This window comes from Electrona antarctica (genome assembly GCF_951216825.1).
Source record: "Electrona antarctica genome assembly, chromosome: 4".
NCBI classification, from domain to species: Eukaryota; Metazoa; Chordata; class Actinopteri; order Myctophiformes; family Myctophidae; genus Electrona; species Electrona antarctica.
In genome coordinates this window covers 16,165,037-16,185,081 of record NC_136809.1, presented here as the reverse complement: position 1 = coordinate 16,185,081, position 20,045 = coordinate 16,165,037, and the positions used below count along the sequence as shown (strand labels likewise).

The window sequence follows — 20,045 nt, the reverse complement described above, 5'->3', positions numbered from 1 at the left end:
CATGCTCACAACATGTCGCAGCGCGAAGCGTTGAGAGCTTGTAGATTGGCTATATTTTTGGCGAATGTTCTCCCCCAGAATAGGGATGCTATAGGGTTCAAGAGGTTAAAGGTATTAAAAACATTGTTTATATATATATTATCATAAAAATCTGGCAAGAGACTGAAAATATGTTTCCTCATACCACAAATACACCAAGTGAAGATTCCCATGACTTCACCATTGTGAAACCTCCACCATTGTTACATTCCATTATAGTTTTGTGTTTCTTCCGTATACCAACAACTCAATGTGGCTTATAATGATGGCACAAGGATGTCACGATGCAGCAGTACAAGCCAATACAAATAAATAAATCAGTATCGGTGTACCCACCTGCTGTGTGTGTGTGTGTGTGTGTGTGTGTGTGTGTGTGTGTCTGCCAGTCTCTTTTCCAACAAAGATAAAGATAAAGATAAAGAAAACTTTATTGTCCATTAAATTGACATAAAACATAAAATGCATCAACACCCAGCTGTTCCAGGCACTGGGCGTACAGGTGAACTATATGTCTGCAAGTCGGAGGACTGAAGGACCCTCACCAGATCTGATGGTCTCCACTAGATATGTGACTAGCTCTGAGAATTCCTGTAGGTGGGCAACTGGGCATCCTCTTCGGTTGAATGTTCCTCTTCCAGTCTCTTTGTGGTTGTGAGGTACGACCTCTCTCTATTGTACAGGTCTGCCAAGCATGCAGCATGGTATTGCCTATTGGAGCAATAACATCTCCACCACTGAGTCTTGCAAGAAGTTTTCCGTCATTTAAAGTTTGGGCACATTCATTAACTCTCTTATTGAGATTCATCGTCATAGCTTTCTTGTGAGTTCAGAGTATGCGTCACATCTGAAACATCTTTGGCTTTTAATGCTGGTTCTACTCCACTTGGTCTGGCATTCCACTGGGTGATCACTCTCTGCTTTTCGTTTTGTGGTTCTCACTCTCTCCAGTTTCGTGTTGTTGAACATAATGCGACAACCTTCGTGATATTACGCCTTGTTCCTCCTCAGAGTTTATTCAATGTCACCACCAGGGGAATATTAGTTGTTGTACGGATATAACTAAACTTTGCTGTTTCATAGCTTTGCTTAATTACTGATTCAGACCCTCCGCAAAGGGGTTATAACAAACAGGTCTGGTAACTGTGATTTAACACACACCAATTGTAACATTTATATTACTCAAACATACATAGCCTCGACGTTGCAATAATGCCCGTAAACAATCACTTGATTTTGGCCATTTTATTACTATTATCTCATAACACACTCACACACGTACAAACATACTTCTACTAAACTTGTGTACAGTATAAAGCCTTATTTGCCTTGTCTGGCCCGTGTTAGATCTAGTACAATAGCATGATGATCATTACAAAGGAAGTCAGAGACTGTGGCGTTTAGGTAATAACTGCAACACAACAAGAGAAACACAAGATACATACTATTAATTCACAGATATAGCGACTGCATAGGTGCATCATTTATGACTGAATTTAGAGCATTTAACGAACATATAACACATTAAAAGGACTTACTTAAACGCGTCATCCCGTTTGCTACATTGTTTCTGAAAGAGTGAATGAACACATCGTGCCCTGGTATAGCTCGCCCCTTCCTCTGTCACCCGACACTTCCTATCCCCATACCATTGTAGTAAGACCTCGCATTCCTGGTATATAGTATTGGTAACACATTTGGTAACACATTTACCCCCCAATTAGCTGTATTAATATCTACATCCCTGAGACATACTGTAATTGGTTGATAAGAGGATCTCTGTTCTTATATAACACAGAGTATTTACTGTATAGGCAGTGAACTTCATAATAGCACCAACATTCTATACATAAATGACACAACATGAAGTTACAAATATAAGCTGGGCCGGCACTTAATATTATAATGATCCCACTCACGGAATAAACTCGACACCTCCCACTTTTAGGCTACGGTTTGAAATAAACCCAGTAGGCTAAATAGATTCCCCACAATCATTTGCAAACAAAAACATTCAAACAAAAATAAAAAATAAGTATATCAATCATGCTTCTAATCGATGAACGCCTCCGGATGGCACTCACCAGCTGAACTTATGAAATAATAAACCTAGTTTACTTTCATGCACTGAATTAATTTTGATCTCAATCTGACTGTAGGAGGTAGGCACCACCGCTTTGCTCCTTACTGAGTGACAAGTATGCCCCATCACCCAGCTGCCTCAAGTAAATACCCACTGACTAGTCTTACTCGCGCAGCATGCATATGGAAGAGTTCGTTAGGGTATTTCTCAAGAGGACTTTCTAGTCTACTTTACTGATCTTCAACCGGGATTAGGACAACCAGCCGCCGCACATCACGATGGAGGATGACGGATGGCCATGCCACCACGTCTTTCACCACCTGCGACCAACTGATGGGCAGACTTGGACATGTCCGCACCTTTACGTCCCTGACGACACCCTGGTTATCTGGATTCACCTCCACGACACGACCCATCCGGAATCGACCTCGTAGAGCATTCTGGTCCGCGACCCACACCAGGTCGCCGACGGCCACATTCCGTGCTGGAACGTGCCATTTCTCTCGGACGAAGAGATGAGGGCCCGCCAGCTGGCTCCACCGCTTCCAGAACCTGTCCACCTCGCGCTGGACCGCCCGAAGACGACTGTACGGGTAGCTAGGGAAGTCAAAGCCCAGGATGTCTCCCCTGGGCCCTGCCCGCCCCAACAGCAGAGAGTTGGGAGTGATGATGTCCACGGAATCCTCGTCGACTTGAGTTCTGGCTCCGATGGGTCTTTCGTTGGCCAGGTTAGCAGCAAGGTAGAGTAGAGTCTGGAACTCCAACGCCGACAGATCATCGGTGTCGCCGATGCTGCTCAACGCCCTTTTCAGAACATGGACGGCAGCTTCGGCCGCCCCGTTCCGATGCGGTGAGTCCGCTGGGCTAAACTCCCACGCCCAGTCGGTCCCTGCAACTGCTGCTCTTTGCTGGATCTGCTCCTTGTCAATGTCCCCTAGGAACTTGTATAGATCCTCCAATGCTGGCCTCGCGCCAACAAAGTTCGTACCCTGATCAGACCACAACTTTTTTGGATGGCCTCTCAGAGCAGTGAATCGCTGGTAGGTCTGCAGAAAGCCTTCTGTAGACAAGTCCTCAACTAGGTCTGCGTGGACAGCCCGTGAGGCCATGCAACTGAAGACCACGCCCCAGACTTTTCTCTTAATGCGTCGCTTCACAGTGCCCCTGACAGTGTAAGGACCGAACAAATCCAGCGTTGTGTACTCGAACGGAGCTGCTGGACTTGTGCGCACTGTAGGAAGATTAGCCATCACTTGACTGGATAGCTTAGCCCCCCGTTTGCGACAAAACAGGCAAGAGTCGATCACCTTACGTGCGACCCTTGGCCCCTGAACCACCCAGGCTTTCTTCCTGACTCGCAGGAGTGTCCCAGCCACGCCCTCGTGGTTTGCACGATGGGCCTCCTCACACAGTAGTGTGCTGAGTCGTGCCTCGTAAGGAATGATGGGCACGCCCTGGCTTTCTTGGTCAACGGTCTGAACCCGGCCTCGGCATAGCAAGAGACCTGTCTTGTCGTTCTTACTAACTACAAGACGGTTTAGTGTCGTTGTCGGGAAAGAAATTCCCTCTTGGGCGGCAAGGCACAGCTCCTTAAATGCTGTGTCCCGCTCTCCGACAGAGAGCACCGCCCCCCACTGTACACGACTGCCGGACTTGAATAAGCCTCCGTGGCCGTGCAACACTCTGCGGACGTAGCCAACTGCCCCGCAGAGTTTTGACAGTGTGCTGCATCTAGCCAAGTCCATTTGGTTCACAAGGCCTGACCCCCACAGCTGTTCAGTTTCGTCATTAGATGCTGCCACAGAACCCCCATCACTGACTGGTGAAGGACCCCTGCTGACCGCTGGAGACCCCCCATTGTCTGGTGAAGATCTGCCACTGACTGGTGAGGACCCGCCACTGTCTGGCAGTGGCGCGGACCCCTGGTTCTTAGTTTGGGATCTAGTAACAGCAGCAGAGAATGCTTTCATTTTGAACACTTTTCTCTGCAATGTACCCACGATTTCCCGCGATGAAGCAGCCACCTCAGCAGCAGACTTCATAGGCCATTGGTCGACTGGTCTGGCTAGGAACTCTGGTCCCTTTTGCCACAGGGAATCACTGTCTAATTGCTCAGGAGAACCCCCCCTCGTGACTAGATCAGCTACATTTTCCACCCCGGGAACCCACCACCAGTCAGTCACAGGCCCCGCCTTCTGGATTTCCCCAACCCTATTAGCGAAGAACGTTTGGAACCCATAACTGTCCCTTTGAATGGCACCCAGCACTGTCTGGCTGTCGACAAAGTGATACCACTTCTCGATTGTCAGCCTGCTATGCTTCAGCACGTACCCTTTCAGTCGTGCGGCAAAGACAGCACCGCAGATTTCAGCTTTCACTGCATCGCCCTTTTGGTCTAGAGGAGCCAACTTGGCTTTTGACTCCACCAGACGAGTCTCCACCCCGCTAGCAGTTTCCCACCGCAGGTAGAGCACCGCTCCGTAGGACTCTGAGCTCCCGTCGGAGAAGGTGATGCCCCAGGGCTCCCCCACCCATCCGGGCGGAGTGATACACCTGGGGAACGTGATCGCACTCAGCTTTGCGTATTCCTCAAAAAGTTCAACCGCTTTCACGCGGAGATCGCTAGACAACGGTTGATCCCAAGTGTCTTTGGTCAATGACCCCGCCTCTTGGAACGCCCTCCTGACTAGAATAACGCCTTTCTGTTTCAGAGGCGTCACAAGGCCAATGGGATCATACAGCCCCGCTACTTGACTCAGCAACATACGCCGAGTCAGAGGATCTGGCGTCTTCTCCGCCACCTCCTCCAGAGCAAGGTTTTCCTCGCTCCGCACTTTCTTTTTTCTGGCGGAAATGTTTATGGCAACCATGATGAAGAGGCTGTCCTCCTTCACATGGTAACCAACCCCCAGAGCCTTATTGTCCTCCTCTCTCATCTGATTCGGAAACAACATAGTCTCTGGTTTCATTTCTCCATCTCCTTCCCTCCCACTTTGGCCTGACCGTACCCAGGGCTTTAGGTGAAACCCCCCGGTAGCCAGAATGGTTTTAACCCCCGCCAGTACCTTCTCCAGCCTCTGGGGGCAGTTGTGAGATAGAAAAATGTCGTCTACGTAAGCGTTCTCCACGATTACGTCCCTCTCGTCAACCATGTGGGTGAACTGAGGTAGATACGCTGTCTCGCGCATCGCTATTTGAGCTATGCTACCCGCTGGACGGTCTCCCATATTGACCCGTACAACTGCATAGTCTTCAATCTTGCTGTCAACTGAGTCTCTCCATAGGAACCGGTGCAAATGTACCTCCCGCTCTTCTAGCCAAACGGAGTGGTACATTTTGCTTACGTCGCCAATGGCGGCGTATTCCCCCTCCCTGAAACGCAGCAACACTGCTCGGATCGGGTTCAAAACATCGGGCCCCTTTAGCAGGATACTGTTCAAACTCACGCCCCGGAATTCTTGACTACTGTCCCAGACTATCCTAACTGGCGTGGAAACTGAGTGTGGGTTCGGTGCCATAAGATGGTTGATCCACCAAACAGCCCCGTCCCACATGTCCATGGCAGCTTTAGACAGCTTGACAGCAGCACCTCTTTTGAGCATCTCATGCACCTGGCTAGCATAGGCCTGGTACCACACGGGATCTCGCCTGAGACGTTTCTCAGACTTTAAGAACGTGGCCTCAACCGCCGCCCTATTATTCGGTAAAGTAGACGGGTCCTCTTTCCAAGGATAGCTCGCGTCCCAATGCGACTCATCGCTGTGAGCGTCGCTTGTCTTAAAAGTCAGGCCCCTCTTGACAATCTCCATTTCTCTCTCGTCAGCGAGAGACATCTCTTTTCCACCAGGGGCGCATTTTCCACAACGACAACCCCCACACAGGGGATCGCATGCCGCCCCAATACTGTCCCAACGCCACCAAGACAGTGCCGCGCTGGTGTCAGTATGGCAAGTAGCAGCCTTAATTTCAACGGCTCCACCTCTCATTGAAAGAGCAAAATGGGTTGACGCCCACTGTCCTGTGATCATTTCACTGGCGTCGAATAGAGACGGATGACATCCGCTAACCGTCTTACCCAAAATCCCCGACCAAAGTACCAAATCTCCACATCTAGCCAACCGCTGTGGGGCTAAACGACCCTCACGCGCACTGATAAGTATTTCCACTTCCAGTGGACGTCGCAACTCCTCCGGATCGGTGCCCGGAAAAAGATCTGCAATGCGCCTAGGATTAACTGGACAATTGATCTTTGCAATCTCATCCAGACCATAACAAGTCATGTCATGGTCCAGTGGAGAAGAGCCCTTCTCCCCCATTGTCTTCAACTTAATGGAGTATTTTTTCGTCTTGAATGTCTTTTTCATCCCCCCAACGCCCTGCACGCTCAGAGTGACAGGTCTTCCTTTCAGCCCGAGCCTTTCTGCAGCTTTGTGGGTGATATAATTTGTATCAGAGGCGAGGTCTATCAAAGCCCCCACCCAATCACCACTTTTCGTGGTTACTTCCAGCGTCATCATCAGAGCAGGCAACTCTCCGCCCTCAGTGCAGCCTGTCGTGGCTGTATTGTTTGTGTAAGCTTTGCGCACTATAGCTAGTTGCTTTGGCGTCAACTCGGCCTCAGCAAGCTTAAGTTCAATTTCATGTGTAGGCCCACGTGAGTCCCTCCCCACGCTACTAGCCCCCCCTCTCGCGCTGTCACTATTATTATTAGTGCTACTATCCCCGTTTCGTGGACGCGCTTTGGGGCACAACTTGAAATTATGAGGAGGCGACGAGCCGTCCCTTTTGCACTCACTTAACCTACACAGGAAATTGTCATTGCGCACTCTGCATTGGCCGTCATGTAGATATAAACACTTAAAGCATGCTTTATGTTTCTTCGCATACGCTCGCCGGCCTTCGACGTTAGCTTTCATGACTATTTTACAACGGAACAATGCCCCTGAGTGATCGCTCTCTCCGCAGATTACGCACGAACCCCGCGCCTCCTCGCCGCTAAACGTAGCCCTTGTCGACGCACGCTTCTCGCGCGCCCCGTTCCCCGGCTTATCATTCTGTCGGTCATTATTACGGCTACGTGGGCTCGGATCACTTCGTTTGGTCCCTATGCCTTTTGCATTTAATTGTTCTTGTTCAACGAGCACCTTTGTATGCTCGCGTAAGAAGGCAATGAAATGCGGGAACCGGTTCTGGCTATCTATATTATTATTTGGATTACAACGCATCACAAGCCACCGTTCTTGCATTTCTGGCGGCAATTTAGCCTCCAAATTGTGAATGACGAGCTGATTTTGAATGACGTCGCCAGCATTAAGATCCGCTAGATCTAGAACCGATTGCTCTATTAATCTAACAAGATTTAATGTCTCCTTTGGCTGGCCACTGCTTACAGCGGGCACACTTTCCAACTTCATTATAATCTCCTTGACAATCTGTCCTACGTTTCCATAGTGGAGTTCTAATTTCTGGTAGACCTCATCTGAAGTCTGGCAATAATCAAGCCTTAATTCATCATTTATCCTTTTATCAATAGAATCAATCAGTAGCTGGTAACGCATGTCATCACCCCATCCAGGATTGTCAAAGAGTGCATAAATCCTATGCCACTGTCTCTTCCATCTGAAGTATGACATGCGTTCCCCACTGAATTGGGGTAATTTCATAGGCTGAGCAGCCAGCTTGCTACCGGCTGACTTCTTTCCTCCATTGTCAACGGCGAGAGGTACACTTTCTTGTTTAATTTCCTCTTTCATTTCTATTATTATTTCGCCTTTGTGCTTTAAATCCTGGAGGTTGGCACTCTTACGTGCTTTCAAGGCATATACCTCAGCTAATACCTTGGCCAAATTCCCGTCAGAAATGCAACCTTCCCAAGAGTTTAATAACGTCTGCATGTCTGTTAATGATCGATCAATTACACCCTCTAGCCCGTAAATAAGACTTAGGTTAATATCCTGTTCTTTGTAACGGTCAGGATGCGCTCTATCTGCCGCCTCTGCCACCCACTTGAGGGCGCGCAGCACAGACTCATCTATGAACCGCTTCCATAAGTTTTCCTGCAATTCTGTCCGAGCCAAAAGATAGGACATCTTTGCGGCATCGAGTCTCGTACTAACAACAGCTATGTCTACAGCATTTTCATCAGCCTCTACCATTGCACTTGTATAATCCGTGCTACAAGTTAGAAGCTCATCAAAACCTATATCCATGTCTTTCAGTAAAGCCTTAAGTTCACTTTCGGACTTATGGGCAGCCGTACTTTTGGCTTTGGTCGTTAACTTTGTTAACGTGCCTTGGCTCGACGCGCGCGCTTTCTTTAACGCAGCTAAGGCTGCCATGGTTACACGAAATGGCTACTCGCTCGCCCCCCCCACCAACCTTGTCTCTCAAGATGGCCGGTCCGGCGTTCCTCCCTGGCGGCCAGTCGTGCTGTGAAACATACACAATGCGGTAGCCCCAACTATGCTATAGCGTTAGCATTGGCTAGGCTAGCCCCAACAACATCCAACTGGAGTTAACCTCCTTTAGCTTAGCATTAGCGTCAGTCAGCCAGTTCCTCCTTTAGCTTAGCATTAGCGTCAGTCAGCCAAAGTTAGCCACCGTTAGCCTAATGCTAGTTGGTTGCTAGGCACAATGCAATGTCAATGGGAAGGTGGCTAGCTCCTTGCTTGTTTACAATTTAGCTTGGTCTGGTATACCCCCCAAAGTCAATGCACAGTTCCTTTCTGCAACACACAATTCCAGCGATATTCCCCCCAATGCACAAGCACTCATGTGGGCACTGAAACTCTTTATTTAGGTCGGCAAAACCGGATGCTTCCTAGCACCCAGGGCACAACCTCCTTAGCAGCAGGATCACGCTACTAGCATCCTTTCCCGAGTCAACTCAGGTCACCTCAATACGGCACGGATGATTCCCGCAGATATCAGCTACCTCCGGCAGCCTACGGGTTTCGGTCGCTGGTCCTTGGACACGGCGATCGATGACGGGTCAGCGATGCTCCGCAAACGCTGGATGGCCGTCCCTTCGTTGTCTTGCTTCTCAGCTAGCGTCACGCTAACAGCAGACAACCACCATTGCTCACGTAGTAGCTAAGCTAACAGCTAAGCTAACACGGGCCGATGGCTTTCATTAGCATGTGGATCACACAATGCTCGTATTACTTTAAATAGCTACGGTGAATTAAGTACCGTTGCTTCAGCAATACGTCGGTGGGTTACACCGCAATGAATTATTACTCACCGGTGATTACACACGGTTAATTATTACTGGTGGGTTACACCGCAATTAATTATTACTGGTGAGTTACACCGCAATTAATTATTACTGGTGAGTTACACCGCAATTAATTATTACTGTACGGATATAACTAAACTTTGCTGTTTCATAGCTTTGCTTAATTACTGATTCAGACCCTCCGCAAAGGGGTTATAACAAACAGGTCTGGTAACTGTGATTTAACACACACCAATTGTAACATTTATATTACTCAAACATACATAGCCTCGACGTTGCAATAATGCCCGTAAACAATCACTTGATTTTGGCCATTTTATTACTATTATCTCATAACACACTCACACACGTACAAACATACTTCTACTAAACTTGTGTACAGTATAAAGCCTTATTTGCCTTGTCTGGCCCGTGTTAGATCTAGTACAATAGCATGATGATCATTACAAAGGAAGTCAGAGACTGTGGCGTTTAGGTAATAACTGCAACACAACAAGAGAAACACAAGATACATACTATTAATTCACAGATATAGCGACTGCATAGGTGCATCATTTATGACTGAATTTAGAGCATTTAACGAACATATAACACATTAAAAGGACTTACTTAAACGCGTCATCCCGTTTGCTACATTGTTTCTGAAAGAGTGAATGAACACATCGTGCCCTGGTATAGCTCGCCCCTTCCTCTGTCACCCGACACTTCCTATCCCCATACCATTGTAGTAAGACCTCGCATTCCTGGTATATAGTATTGGTAACACATTTGGTAACACATTTACCCCCCAATTAGCTGTATTAATATCTACATCCCTGAGACATACTGTAATTGGTTGATAAGAGGATCTCTGTTCTTATATAACACAGAGTATTTACTGTATAGGCAGTGAACTTCATAATAGCACCAACATTCTATACATAAATGACACAACATGAAGTTACAAATATAAGCTGGGCCGGCACTTAATATTATAATGATCCCACTCACGGAATAAACTCGACAGTTGTTGTTGTGATTGTCTTGCATGTGGTGATGAGAGCTCATACTATTCTTCTCTTTGCAAAGACAACACTTGCTCCAGTCAGTCTTGAATTTAGGCGGTCCTGGGTCCATATTAGACATCTTGGTGAATGGTAATCAAGGTATCACACACACACACACACACACACACACACACACACACACACACACACACACACACACACACACACACACACACACACACACACACACACACACACACACACACACACACACACACACACACACACACACACACACTAAACCTCCAACAATATTAAGTTATACACTACCATCCATTTTACCTGAGTCATACATAACACAAACCTCTAATTTAGCAGAATATTAGGATTCCGGGACTGATATATTGTACAAGGAAGCCAGTGAGTAAGTCCATGGGTCCAAATTTGGATTCTACATAGTGAACAATGTATGATTTGACACCAAGACCATTCAAATAGCACAAGTCTATGGGATTTTATTGTGAAATGCAATATTACTGTATTTTCAATATTGAAATTTTATTTGGCACAATGGTTTTATCAAAAGAGCAATCCCTAAGGAGTATGTGTACCAATTTTGGTGCTTGTATCCGCAAGTGAACGATTATTTCCGCTATCTGCCCCGCTAAAAAGGCACTTATAGTTGTATGAAGGTGATGCCATTCCCAGGGGGGGGGGGAATAACTGACATGGTTATATAACTATATATTTAACTCCAGGTGGAATGCGTTCACTTCAGCATAATTTCATGCTTGCTCTAACAATTAGCATGTGCAATGGTGCTTGAATGTGATCAGTCACGTTATGAGTTTCAAAACCTTGATTCCCAACAGAGTGGAAATCCCTCTGGGAGCAAAATAAATTGAGAGGAACTTTTGCGACGAGGTGAAGCTGTGAATTGTGCAACTGCATGGGTGAGCAACATAATTCACATCACTCAGCAGCAGCTTCTTTCATTTCTGTCAACTTTTCACCCCAACAAAAACAATCTCCTTGCTCCAAGGGGTTTTGTAAACAGGTTCTGCATTATGCACCTTAACCTAGTGCACAGCCTGACCACTGTTAAACCAACCAACATCTCAACAGAGAACGTTGTCTTTAAACTTGGAAAGTTATGTTCTATGAGAGCTAACTGTTCAAAACAAAGTCATTTGTAGTTAAAGTAAGTGTTAAATAGCTCCATATTCATTTTTTGTTTAATGTTTTTTTGTCTGCCTTGGTTGGATAGTACTACACAGAGTCTACACACAGTATGTGGTGTGGGCCTTAACTACTCTGCTATAGGCTATAGATGCCCCAAATAGCTCTCTATTGTGATAGTAATAATTGATAAGTGATTAACAGCTAGGGGTCTCCCTGTCTCTCCAGGTCTTCAGCAAACTAAATACATTTTCAAATTTGGATACCAAGTGATCAGATAGAGGATAAGCAAGTTAAAATGGAAGTGATTAAAGTTTATTTATGGAAGTAAATTATTTTGGAATAACAAATAGCCCAACAAATCCATGTGACCTGTATGTGTTGCTCACACCCAATTAGGCAAGAGGTATGTAAACTCCAGAATGAGTATAATTTGGACAAGATACAAATCCAGCTGGGCCGTGGCTCAGTGGTCCAGGCACCTTGGCTGGTAATCCAGTCTGGCAGTGTGCCGCGGGTTCGTCGATCCCAACGGCCTTTACTGCATGTCTTCCCCCCCCATCTCTCTCCCCATTTCCTGTCAGCCTACTGTCTGTCCCTCCATAAAAAATATAAAATAAAGGCAAAAGCCACAAAAGAAACATAAAAAAAAAAGATACAAATCCAGAGTGCAAAAAGCATGAAATAATACTTTTGACTATATACTATAAATGGAATGAATTCTGTACTGGCCATATATGGAGCGTGTCTTGAGTGCACAGGGTTTGATGAGGTCAGAACAACATATGGAATGTCAGGACAGGTCAGCTCCATGTACGGAGATCTAAGGGTGGCAGCGGGGGCACTGGGCAGTGTCTTGAGTGTACACAGGGCGGGCCCGTCTAGAGTTTGAATGGACAGGTATCAGTCAAACGGGAGACATCGAAAAAGAAGGACAGGTGGGGAAGGATCAACATATGGAATATCAGAACAGGTCAGCTCTTATATTCAGGCCAATAGGGTATGTCAAAATGGGCTTATTTTTTTACAGCCCAAATCGGCTTCCATTGGCTTTCATTGAGTTGAGTGATTGACAGCCTCCGTTGATTCACTCACCATTGGGGCTAATATTTGTCAGCCCCAGAAGCATGGAGTAATGCCAAGCAATGGAGTAATGCCAAGCTGCCTCTGATTGGACTACCGAACGTCCCCTTCTGTGACGCACGTGAAACCGCGTCACGGCCAGTGAGGCTATTCAACGTTGAAGCTCTGGGCCCTAGTGGTATGAGGAGGGACTACAGGCGGACCCGTGGATTCATGACCGGGAAACCCTGTGCAGCTGGGCTTTAACATTGAGCGCTCGGTTGCACTTCCGCATTTGACCACCACAATTTGGTGGTCAAATGCGGAAGTAGACGTTCTGAGACGGTACTTCCGGCAGTCTTCCGGGTGCTTCAAAACGCCACTGAGCAACTTCCACTGACATGAATAGCTGGGGGGGCGGAGCTTCGCGCCAGTTCAGTCTCTATCCTTTTATATACTCTATGGTGTCACAGTACCAGTGGCAGTAAATAATATGTTGCAGGAGCTTTTTGGTATTGTACGTACCAAATGACCTCAGTACATAGAAATACTGTTCATATACACAGGGCAACTAACTTTAATTCAATTACATTTGAATAAATTGCTGCTACTTGTCAGTGTCACAAAGCTTTTGCCTGTGTTCCTGCCTGTGAGCCCTGTCACAATAGTTAAAGGTGTCTCAGGGCCGATTCATACTCCTATTTTAGAGCCGAATAAAAGTTGGTTCGGCTACAATGTGACGTCATTTGAGGTTCGGTGGTGGGGGGGGGGCTTACCGTCCTAAAGTCGGCTCTTCGGTGCTACTGAAAATTTCTGACGAGCCAAAATCATTTCGGCACTACAGCGCCGAAACAGCGGTAAAATAGGAGTAAGGGCCGATTCATACTCCTATTTTACCGCTGTTTCGGCGCTGTAGTGCCGAAATGATTTCGGCTCGTCAGAAATTTTCAGTAGCACCGAAGAGCCGACTTTAGGACGGTCCCCGCCCCCCCGAACCTCAAATTACGTCACATTGTAGGCTCTACAGAGCCGAACCGACTTTTATTCGGCTCTAAAATAGGAGTATGAATCGCGCCTATGAATCGGCCCTTACCTTGATCAGAGGTGAGAAGGAGGTCTGATGGTGAGTCTGTGGCTAAGGGTTTCCTTGAATTATGCTTTCTGAGTGTTATTATAATTTTGTTGTTATTGATATTATTGGACACTTTGAAAGTCTTTCTCTCAACTGACGAAATTTTGATTTACTTGTCCAGTTCTGCACTCCTTTGCCTTGGTGCTCCATCTCAACAGATGACATGCCATGTTTTCCTCTTTTCCACCGTTGGCTTGACTCACACATATGACATTATATACGTGGTACAGGTATCACAAATCAATACCACAAATATCCTGCAATATATTAATAAGCATGTCATACCAACACTTCAAACACTTTTTTTTGTCCATGTACGGACATGTTGATGACTCCCTGATCTGCACGTACAAACAACGGATCACTGGAGCAGTGGAACCCCTGTTTTGTTGTTGGTGCTTGTGTTGTTGATGCTGTGTTACAACAGATATGTGATCAGTCCTGATTTTAGTGTTAAGGTGAGCCAGCACGTGTGTGTGTGTGTGTGTGTGTGTGTGTGTGTGTGTGTGTGTGTGTGTGTGTGTGTGTGCGTGCGTGCGTGCGTGCGTGCGTGCGTGGGCGCAGGGTGTGAAAATAGAGTTATATATATAAGGGTGTGACCTGCTGAATAGAACAGACAGCAGGTTAGTGCTTTCTGCAACAGTGAAGACCAGTGGAGGACCAGTGAAGACCAGTGGAGGACAACAGATATTGGATTAAGTGAGTAAGATAATGTTTAAACATTTAAATGTTTTATATAGTACATAATTGTCATCACTTAATCTTAATGCATAATATGTACATTATTATAATATATGTTTACTAATTAAATTGATTCACATTTGTTGATATTTGTTGGTGATCCAGTAAGATGAGAGAGAGGTACATGTACACGGGAAAGTGACTTAACTCGATGTTAATGCCAGCAAATTCATTCGGTGCAGTTAAACCCCCCTGGGAGGTTAAGTTGACAATCATTTGACAATCACATAATTATTTTGTGTAGGTCTCTGTTGTAGCCTAAATGTGATTTTATTTAGTCTCATTGAGTGACCTGATAAAACAAAGGTATAGAATAAAATAGATTAAGTAAGTAAAGAGACATCTAGGTGGCATAAAAGAAGCTGACAGGGTATTGTACTGTATCATGTGTCCTCATTACTGCACTAGAGACTGCTACAACTAGTTGGCGAGGAGGATTGTTAACACGGGTGTTGCATATAAAATGCAGAAGGGACAATTAATGATTTACTAATGATAAAAAGGACTGTATTACTTTATTACTTCGATAACAGAGCTGAAACTATAAAACTTTTGAAAGTAATCAGAGTACAAATAAATACTCGGCACCACAAATCTAGGCAGAGAGCCTCTAACCATTTACAAAAATGGTTATTAAACCTTTTAGATGATAAAGTTAATAATTAGCTTTAACAGGAATACTTTTAAGAGAAATGATCAATATCCAAATGTTACCTTAAGCAGGAAATACTCTTTAGAAAAATACCTTTAAATACCCAATAAAAAAGATGAGTCCACTGAAAGAATGATTGTCCAGTCAGAAGCATTATGGTTTAGCCAATTCATTTTCAGTTCGGAGAGAATAGAACAGATCCCACATACAGCCACATTACAAAATGTCTCTCTGCCGTCTCCAAAATGGAGACGGTATATATATCATTTTAATCAAGATTTGAGAAGGCACAGAGAGCAACGTGTCAAATAACCAAAGGATGATTCACTGTCACTTCCTATCAAAACCAGGAAGCATAATGTATGGGATATGTAGTTAATCATGAAAATGTAGTTCATAATTTAAGTTAAATTCAACCAGCTAACGTGACTAGCAGACAACTTGTCTGCTCTGGCAAAGCACCAAGGCCGAATAACAGGGTGTTTTCCACAGACACGCTGGGTGTTTTGGCAAACAGGAGAAAACAATACTTTATCAGCACGCCGGCTGGGGGGAAGAATTAAAATCAGTAGGACACAGGGCCTGAGATATGAAAGGTACAGGACATGGGGCATGAAGATACAAAGTCATTGGGAACATGGAAACTTCCATCCACAAAATAACAGATCTACAATAATTCAAAATTATCCATCAACGGTGTCATTTGGGGTCTTTTTTTATGCGTATTTTCTCCACCCCGGAATGTTTTTATTTAATTTTTTTTGATCAATTTGTTCCCACTGATTTAGATTGGCTGTGAATTCATTTTAATTCACACTCTCCATATCTCTGTGTGTGTGTGTGTGTGTGTGTGTGTGTGTGTGTGTGTGTCAAAGTCATACGATTAGTCACACACGTTACCGCAGTGAAATTTGCTCTCCGAATTTGACCCATTTCTTGGAGCGGTGAGCCGCAGCATGCGCCGGGAGCCCGGGAATCATTAGTTGATTTGACCCCCAATCCAACCCATAAGGTTTTAAAAAAAAGGCAAAAGCATGCTCTTGTATGTGTGTGTGTGTGTGTGTGTGTGTGTGTGTGTGTGTGTGTGTGTGTGTGTGTGTGTGTGTGTGTGTGTGTGTGTGTGTGTGTATGGCTACACATTTCAGTATGTGTATGGTCCTTTAAGGTTTACAGTTCACTAATATCACTTATACTAGCAAACAGACTGTCCTTTTCTGCTCATTTGAAATTCTCTCTCTCTCCCTCCCATCTCCCTCCCCCTCTCCCTCTCCCCCTCTCTCTCTCTCTCTCTCTAGAATGGAGAAAAAATACATGAATGCAGATTCAAGCAGCATGGAGGCAGGTGAAGGAGGTATGCACGTTGCCAGAAGACATACAACATATTTAAATATATTATTTTCTTTTTCCAGACAAACTAGGGTGAATTAAATCTAATTAATGTTATTGCCACAGCTATTTGTTTAAAGTCTCAAATATTTAGCAACCATTACCACCTTTTATATTTCTTATCCACCAGCTCTCATTATAAGTGACAAAGAAGTTCGGATTGTGCTGATGGGGAAGACTGGAGCTGGAAAGAGCGCCACTGGAAACACCATCCTGGGTTCTGAAGCTTTTGAATCCAAAGCCTTGGTTCAATCTCTGACAACTAAATGTAAGAAGGTCAGAGGAGTTTTGGCTGGTAGAAATGTCTCTGTTGTTGACACACCAGACCTGTTTGACTCCAAGATCAGTGAAAATAAAACCCTCAATGAGATCAAACAGTGCATTTGTTTAGCTGCTCCTGGTCCCCATGTGTTCCTGATTTTGATCAAACTGGGAGGATTCACGGACGAGGAGAAGAAATCAGTTGAAATGATTCAGAAAGTATTTGGTGAAATGTCAAACAAATACTCCATGATTCTCTTCACTCATGGAGATGAGGTTGAAGATGAAACAGCTGAAGAAATGTTGCATAATAGTCCAGAACTACAAGAATTAATCAGCAAATGCGAAGGCTGCTATCATGTCTTCAACAACAAAACCAAGGATCCCTCTCAGGTCACTGAGCTGCTGGAGAAAATCAACAAGATGTTGAAGAAGAACGGAGGCAGCCACTACACCACTGAGATGTTCCAAGATGTGGAGAAAGAAATAGAGGAAGAAAAAGAGAGAATCCTTCAGCAGATGGAATGGCTGGAAGAAGAAGCAAGAGAGGAAGCTGAGAGAAGGAATGCATTCATCATGGGTGAAGGAATTCATGTTGAAGCTACACCTTTAGTTGATTCAGATATCCAGATTGATGCATGGCAGGGGGCTTTGGTTAGCATGTGTACCACTGCTGCATTGGGCGCTGTAGCAGGTCGTGTATCGACTGGTCCAACTGGACAACAATCCGAACAAGAGCGTAGTGAGAGATTGAAAAGATTCATCGAGTACGGGACTGAATTAGGACGTGCTGTGGGAGCTTTGGCAGGTGAAGAAGGGAAAGCAGCAGGGGGCGCAATTGGGGGAGGAGTCGGAGCTGTTGCTCACTTCGCAATGACAACGTTTAAATGAGATGCATGTACAGTATACATTGTTGATTGATTCCCAGAACTGTTTTCATGTAGCCTGGGCACCATTCCATTTCGGGTTCATGAACCGGTCGGGAGCGGATGATATCGCTACGTTATGTTGTAGTATTGTTTTGTAGTCCGCAATCTTCCGGAACTTCCTTTTCCCTCAAACCAATTTTTCTCAATAAAGCTACAGGCTACGAAAGCTTTTATTGTTATTCTTCCGGTTTGAGGGAAAAGGAAGTTCCGTTTGATTGTTTGTTCCTGCCTGATGACTACAAAACAATACTACAACATGACGTAACAATATCATCCGCTCCCGAACCGGATCATACGGCACTTTTGGAACAGAGACCAGGCTTTCCTCCGAGGTGGAAAGCCTGGTGAGGCGAGGTTAGTTTTCATGGGTCAGTGGGTCACAAGTAAAAATGTTTTTAACTTTCATACTCCCCCCCCCCCCAAACTGATTTCAAAAGAAATTCAGAAAAAATCCCAAAAAGAAGATGAAGAATAAGAAAAAGAATAAGAAAACTTATTTTCATTATTTTGGATATAGGCATAAGTGATGAATTCATAATGTATCTTTTTATGTTTTGGTACCGCTGTTGAGCTGAAAAGGTTTGGGAACCCCTGATAAAAAGTCAAAAACAAAGGAATCCACAATGAACACTTTCAAGAGTAAATGTTTTGAAAAATTGCATGTCACAGATACAGCTTAGGCCGATTAAGGGGGTTCAATGTCTTGCTCAAGGACACTTCAACACAAAGCCATGAGGAACTGGGGATCAAACCGGGGACCAACTGGTTCCCGGGCAGCCTTCTGAGTCTCTGTCTGCCATCCTTATGTTGTGTTATGTTATATTAATGGAAAAATGTAAAACATACTGTATGTGAAATAAAGTGTGTATTATACAGTATACAATGTTTGGTTCTGATCGGTCGAGCAGTTTACCGGTCATACAGATGCAGACAAGCACACAGACAGACCCTCTCATAGACAACTAGCTAACCCAGGACAACAGTGGGCAGTTATAACTAACAGCTGCCATAAGGTCAGAGGTGTAATGCCAACGGCTCAGTGTAAGTGTTTACAAACCAGGATGGTTTGCAACCAGTTTTTTTTCTCCTTCTTTTTTTTGCCATGCCAGTGTAACCAGGTGCGGCAAGGAATTTACGCTTAAACATTAAAATTGTACGCAGGGCCGGCTGTAGCCTGGCCCACTAGGGTGGGCAGGACGAATATATGGGGGGGCATCCCTGCACACACCGCATAGCGTAATAATCCCCCGAAATGCATAGAAAACTATGCTATCATCTCAGATTATCTATCTATTTTATCCTTCTTTGACCAACAGTAACCCAATTTCCATCCGCACCCTGTTGGCAGTGGCGTGCACAGACATTTAGAGGGGCAGGTGCTCAAGTGAAGAAAAAAAAGGGCACCTTGTGCGGCGCATGGAACCACCGGCTAAATAGTGTGTGAGATTTATAGATGTTTGGGCATAAATAATATATTGGTAGCTTTGAATCCAGAATTGATCAATGTCACCATGGGCCACATACTGTACACTGTAGTGTACAAAACAAAAATAAAATGAACAAAAAACGAACATTCAAAAGGGCACATGTCCAGAGGGCAAAAGGGCAGGTGCTCTAGCACCACCTAGTGTGCACGCCACTTCCTGTCGGTTAATGGCACTTATGGCAAACAGTGTTCAGATGGGTTCAACCCACCCAATAAGAACTGATAAATGGTACTGATATTTTGTGGTATGTTTTATATTGGCTACAAATAAATATTCTCCATAACTTTTTATTGGGTGGGCAGGACACACCGTCACGCACATTTCGGTGGGGTCTGCACACCCCTACAATTTACAATTACAATTTACAATTTAGGCATTTAGCAGACGCTCTTAATCCAGAGCGATTTACATTAAGCAATAACAAAAGCATGGCATACATCACATTATATAAAAAGTAGTTATCATGAATCATGCGTAAACTAAGAATGTAAACTATACATACTATAAGAATGTAAACTAAGAATGTAAACTATACATACTATACTATATAATTTTTCCTTTTATTTTTTTTTGCTATTTTGCTTCCTAAACATGTTTTCTTCCAAACTAAAGCAAAATAAACATTCAAAACACAGATTTAGATGTTTATTTTAGTAGTTTATTTTAGCCAATGACAGCTCGTTTTGCTGGGTGAAAATCCACCCTCTCAATTTTCATGATTGGTTGTTGGTTTGATTGATTGATTGATTGATTGAAAATGTTATTAACAGTTTGCAGAATTACAGTACATTTCAAGCACAAACTCAATACAAAGGCTGTTAACTGTGAGTGGACGACCCAATTAAGCATTACACTTGTTTACAACAGGGTCCAC

At 44.7% G+C, this 20,045-nt stretch overlaps 1 protein-coding gene across 1 annotated transcript; it reads left to right on the top strand.

Moving 5' to 3' along the window:
- Positions 1-16,440: 16,440 nt before the first annotated feature.
- LOC306921177 (GTPase IMAP family member 9-like) lies at positions 16,441-17,632 on the top strand (the record flags this gene model as incomplete). Its single annotated transcript, XM_079498289.1, has 3 exons — positions 16,441-16,459; positions 16,625-17,295; positions 17,564-17,632. The coding sequence occupies 3 exons, from the start codon at positions 16,441-16,443 to the stop codon at positions 17,630-17,632; spliced, it is 759 nt and encodes a 252-aa protein (XP_079354415.1).
- Between the last annotated feature and the right edge of the window lie 2,413 nt (positions 17,633-20,045).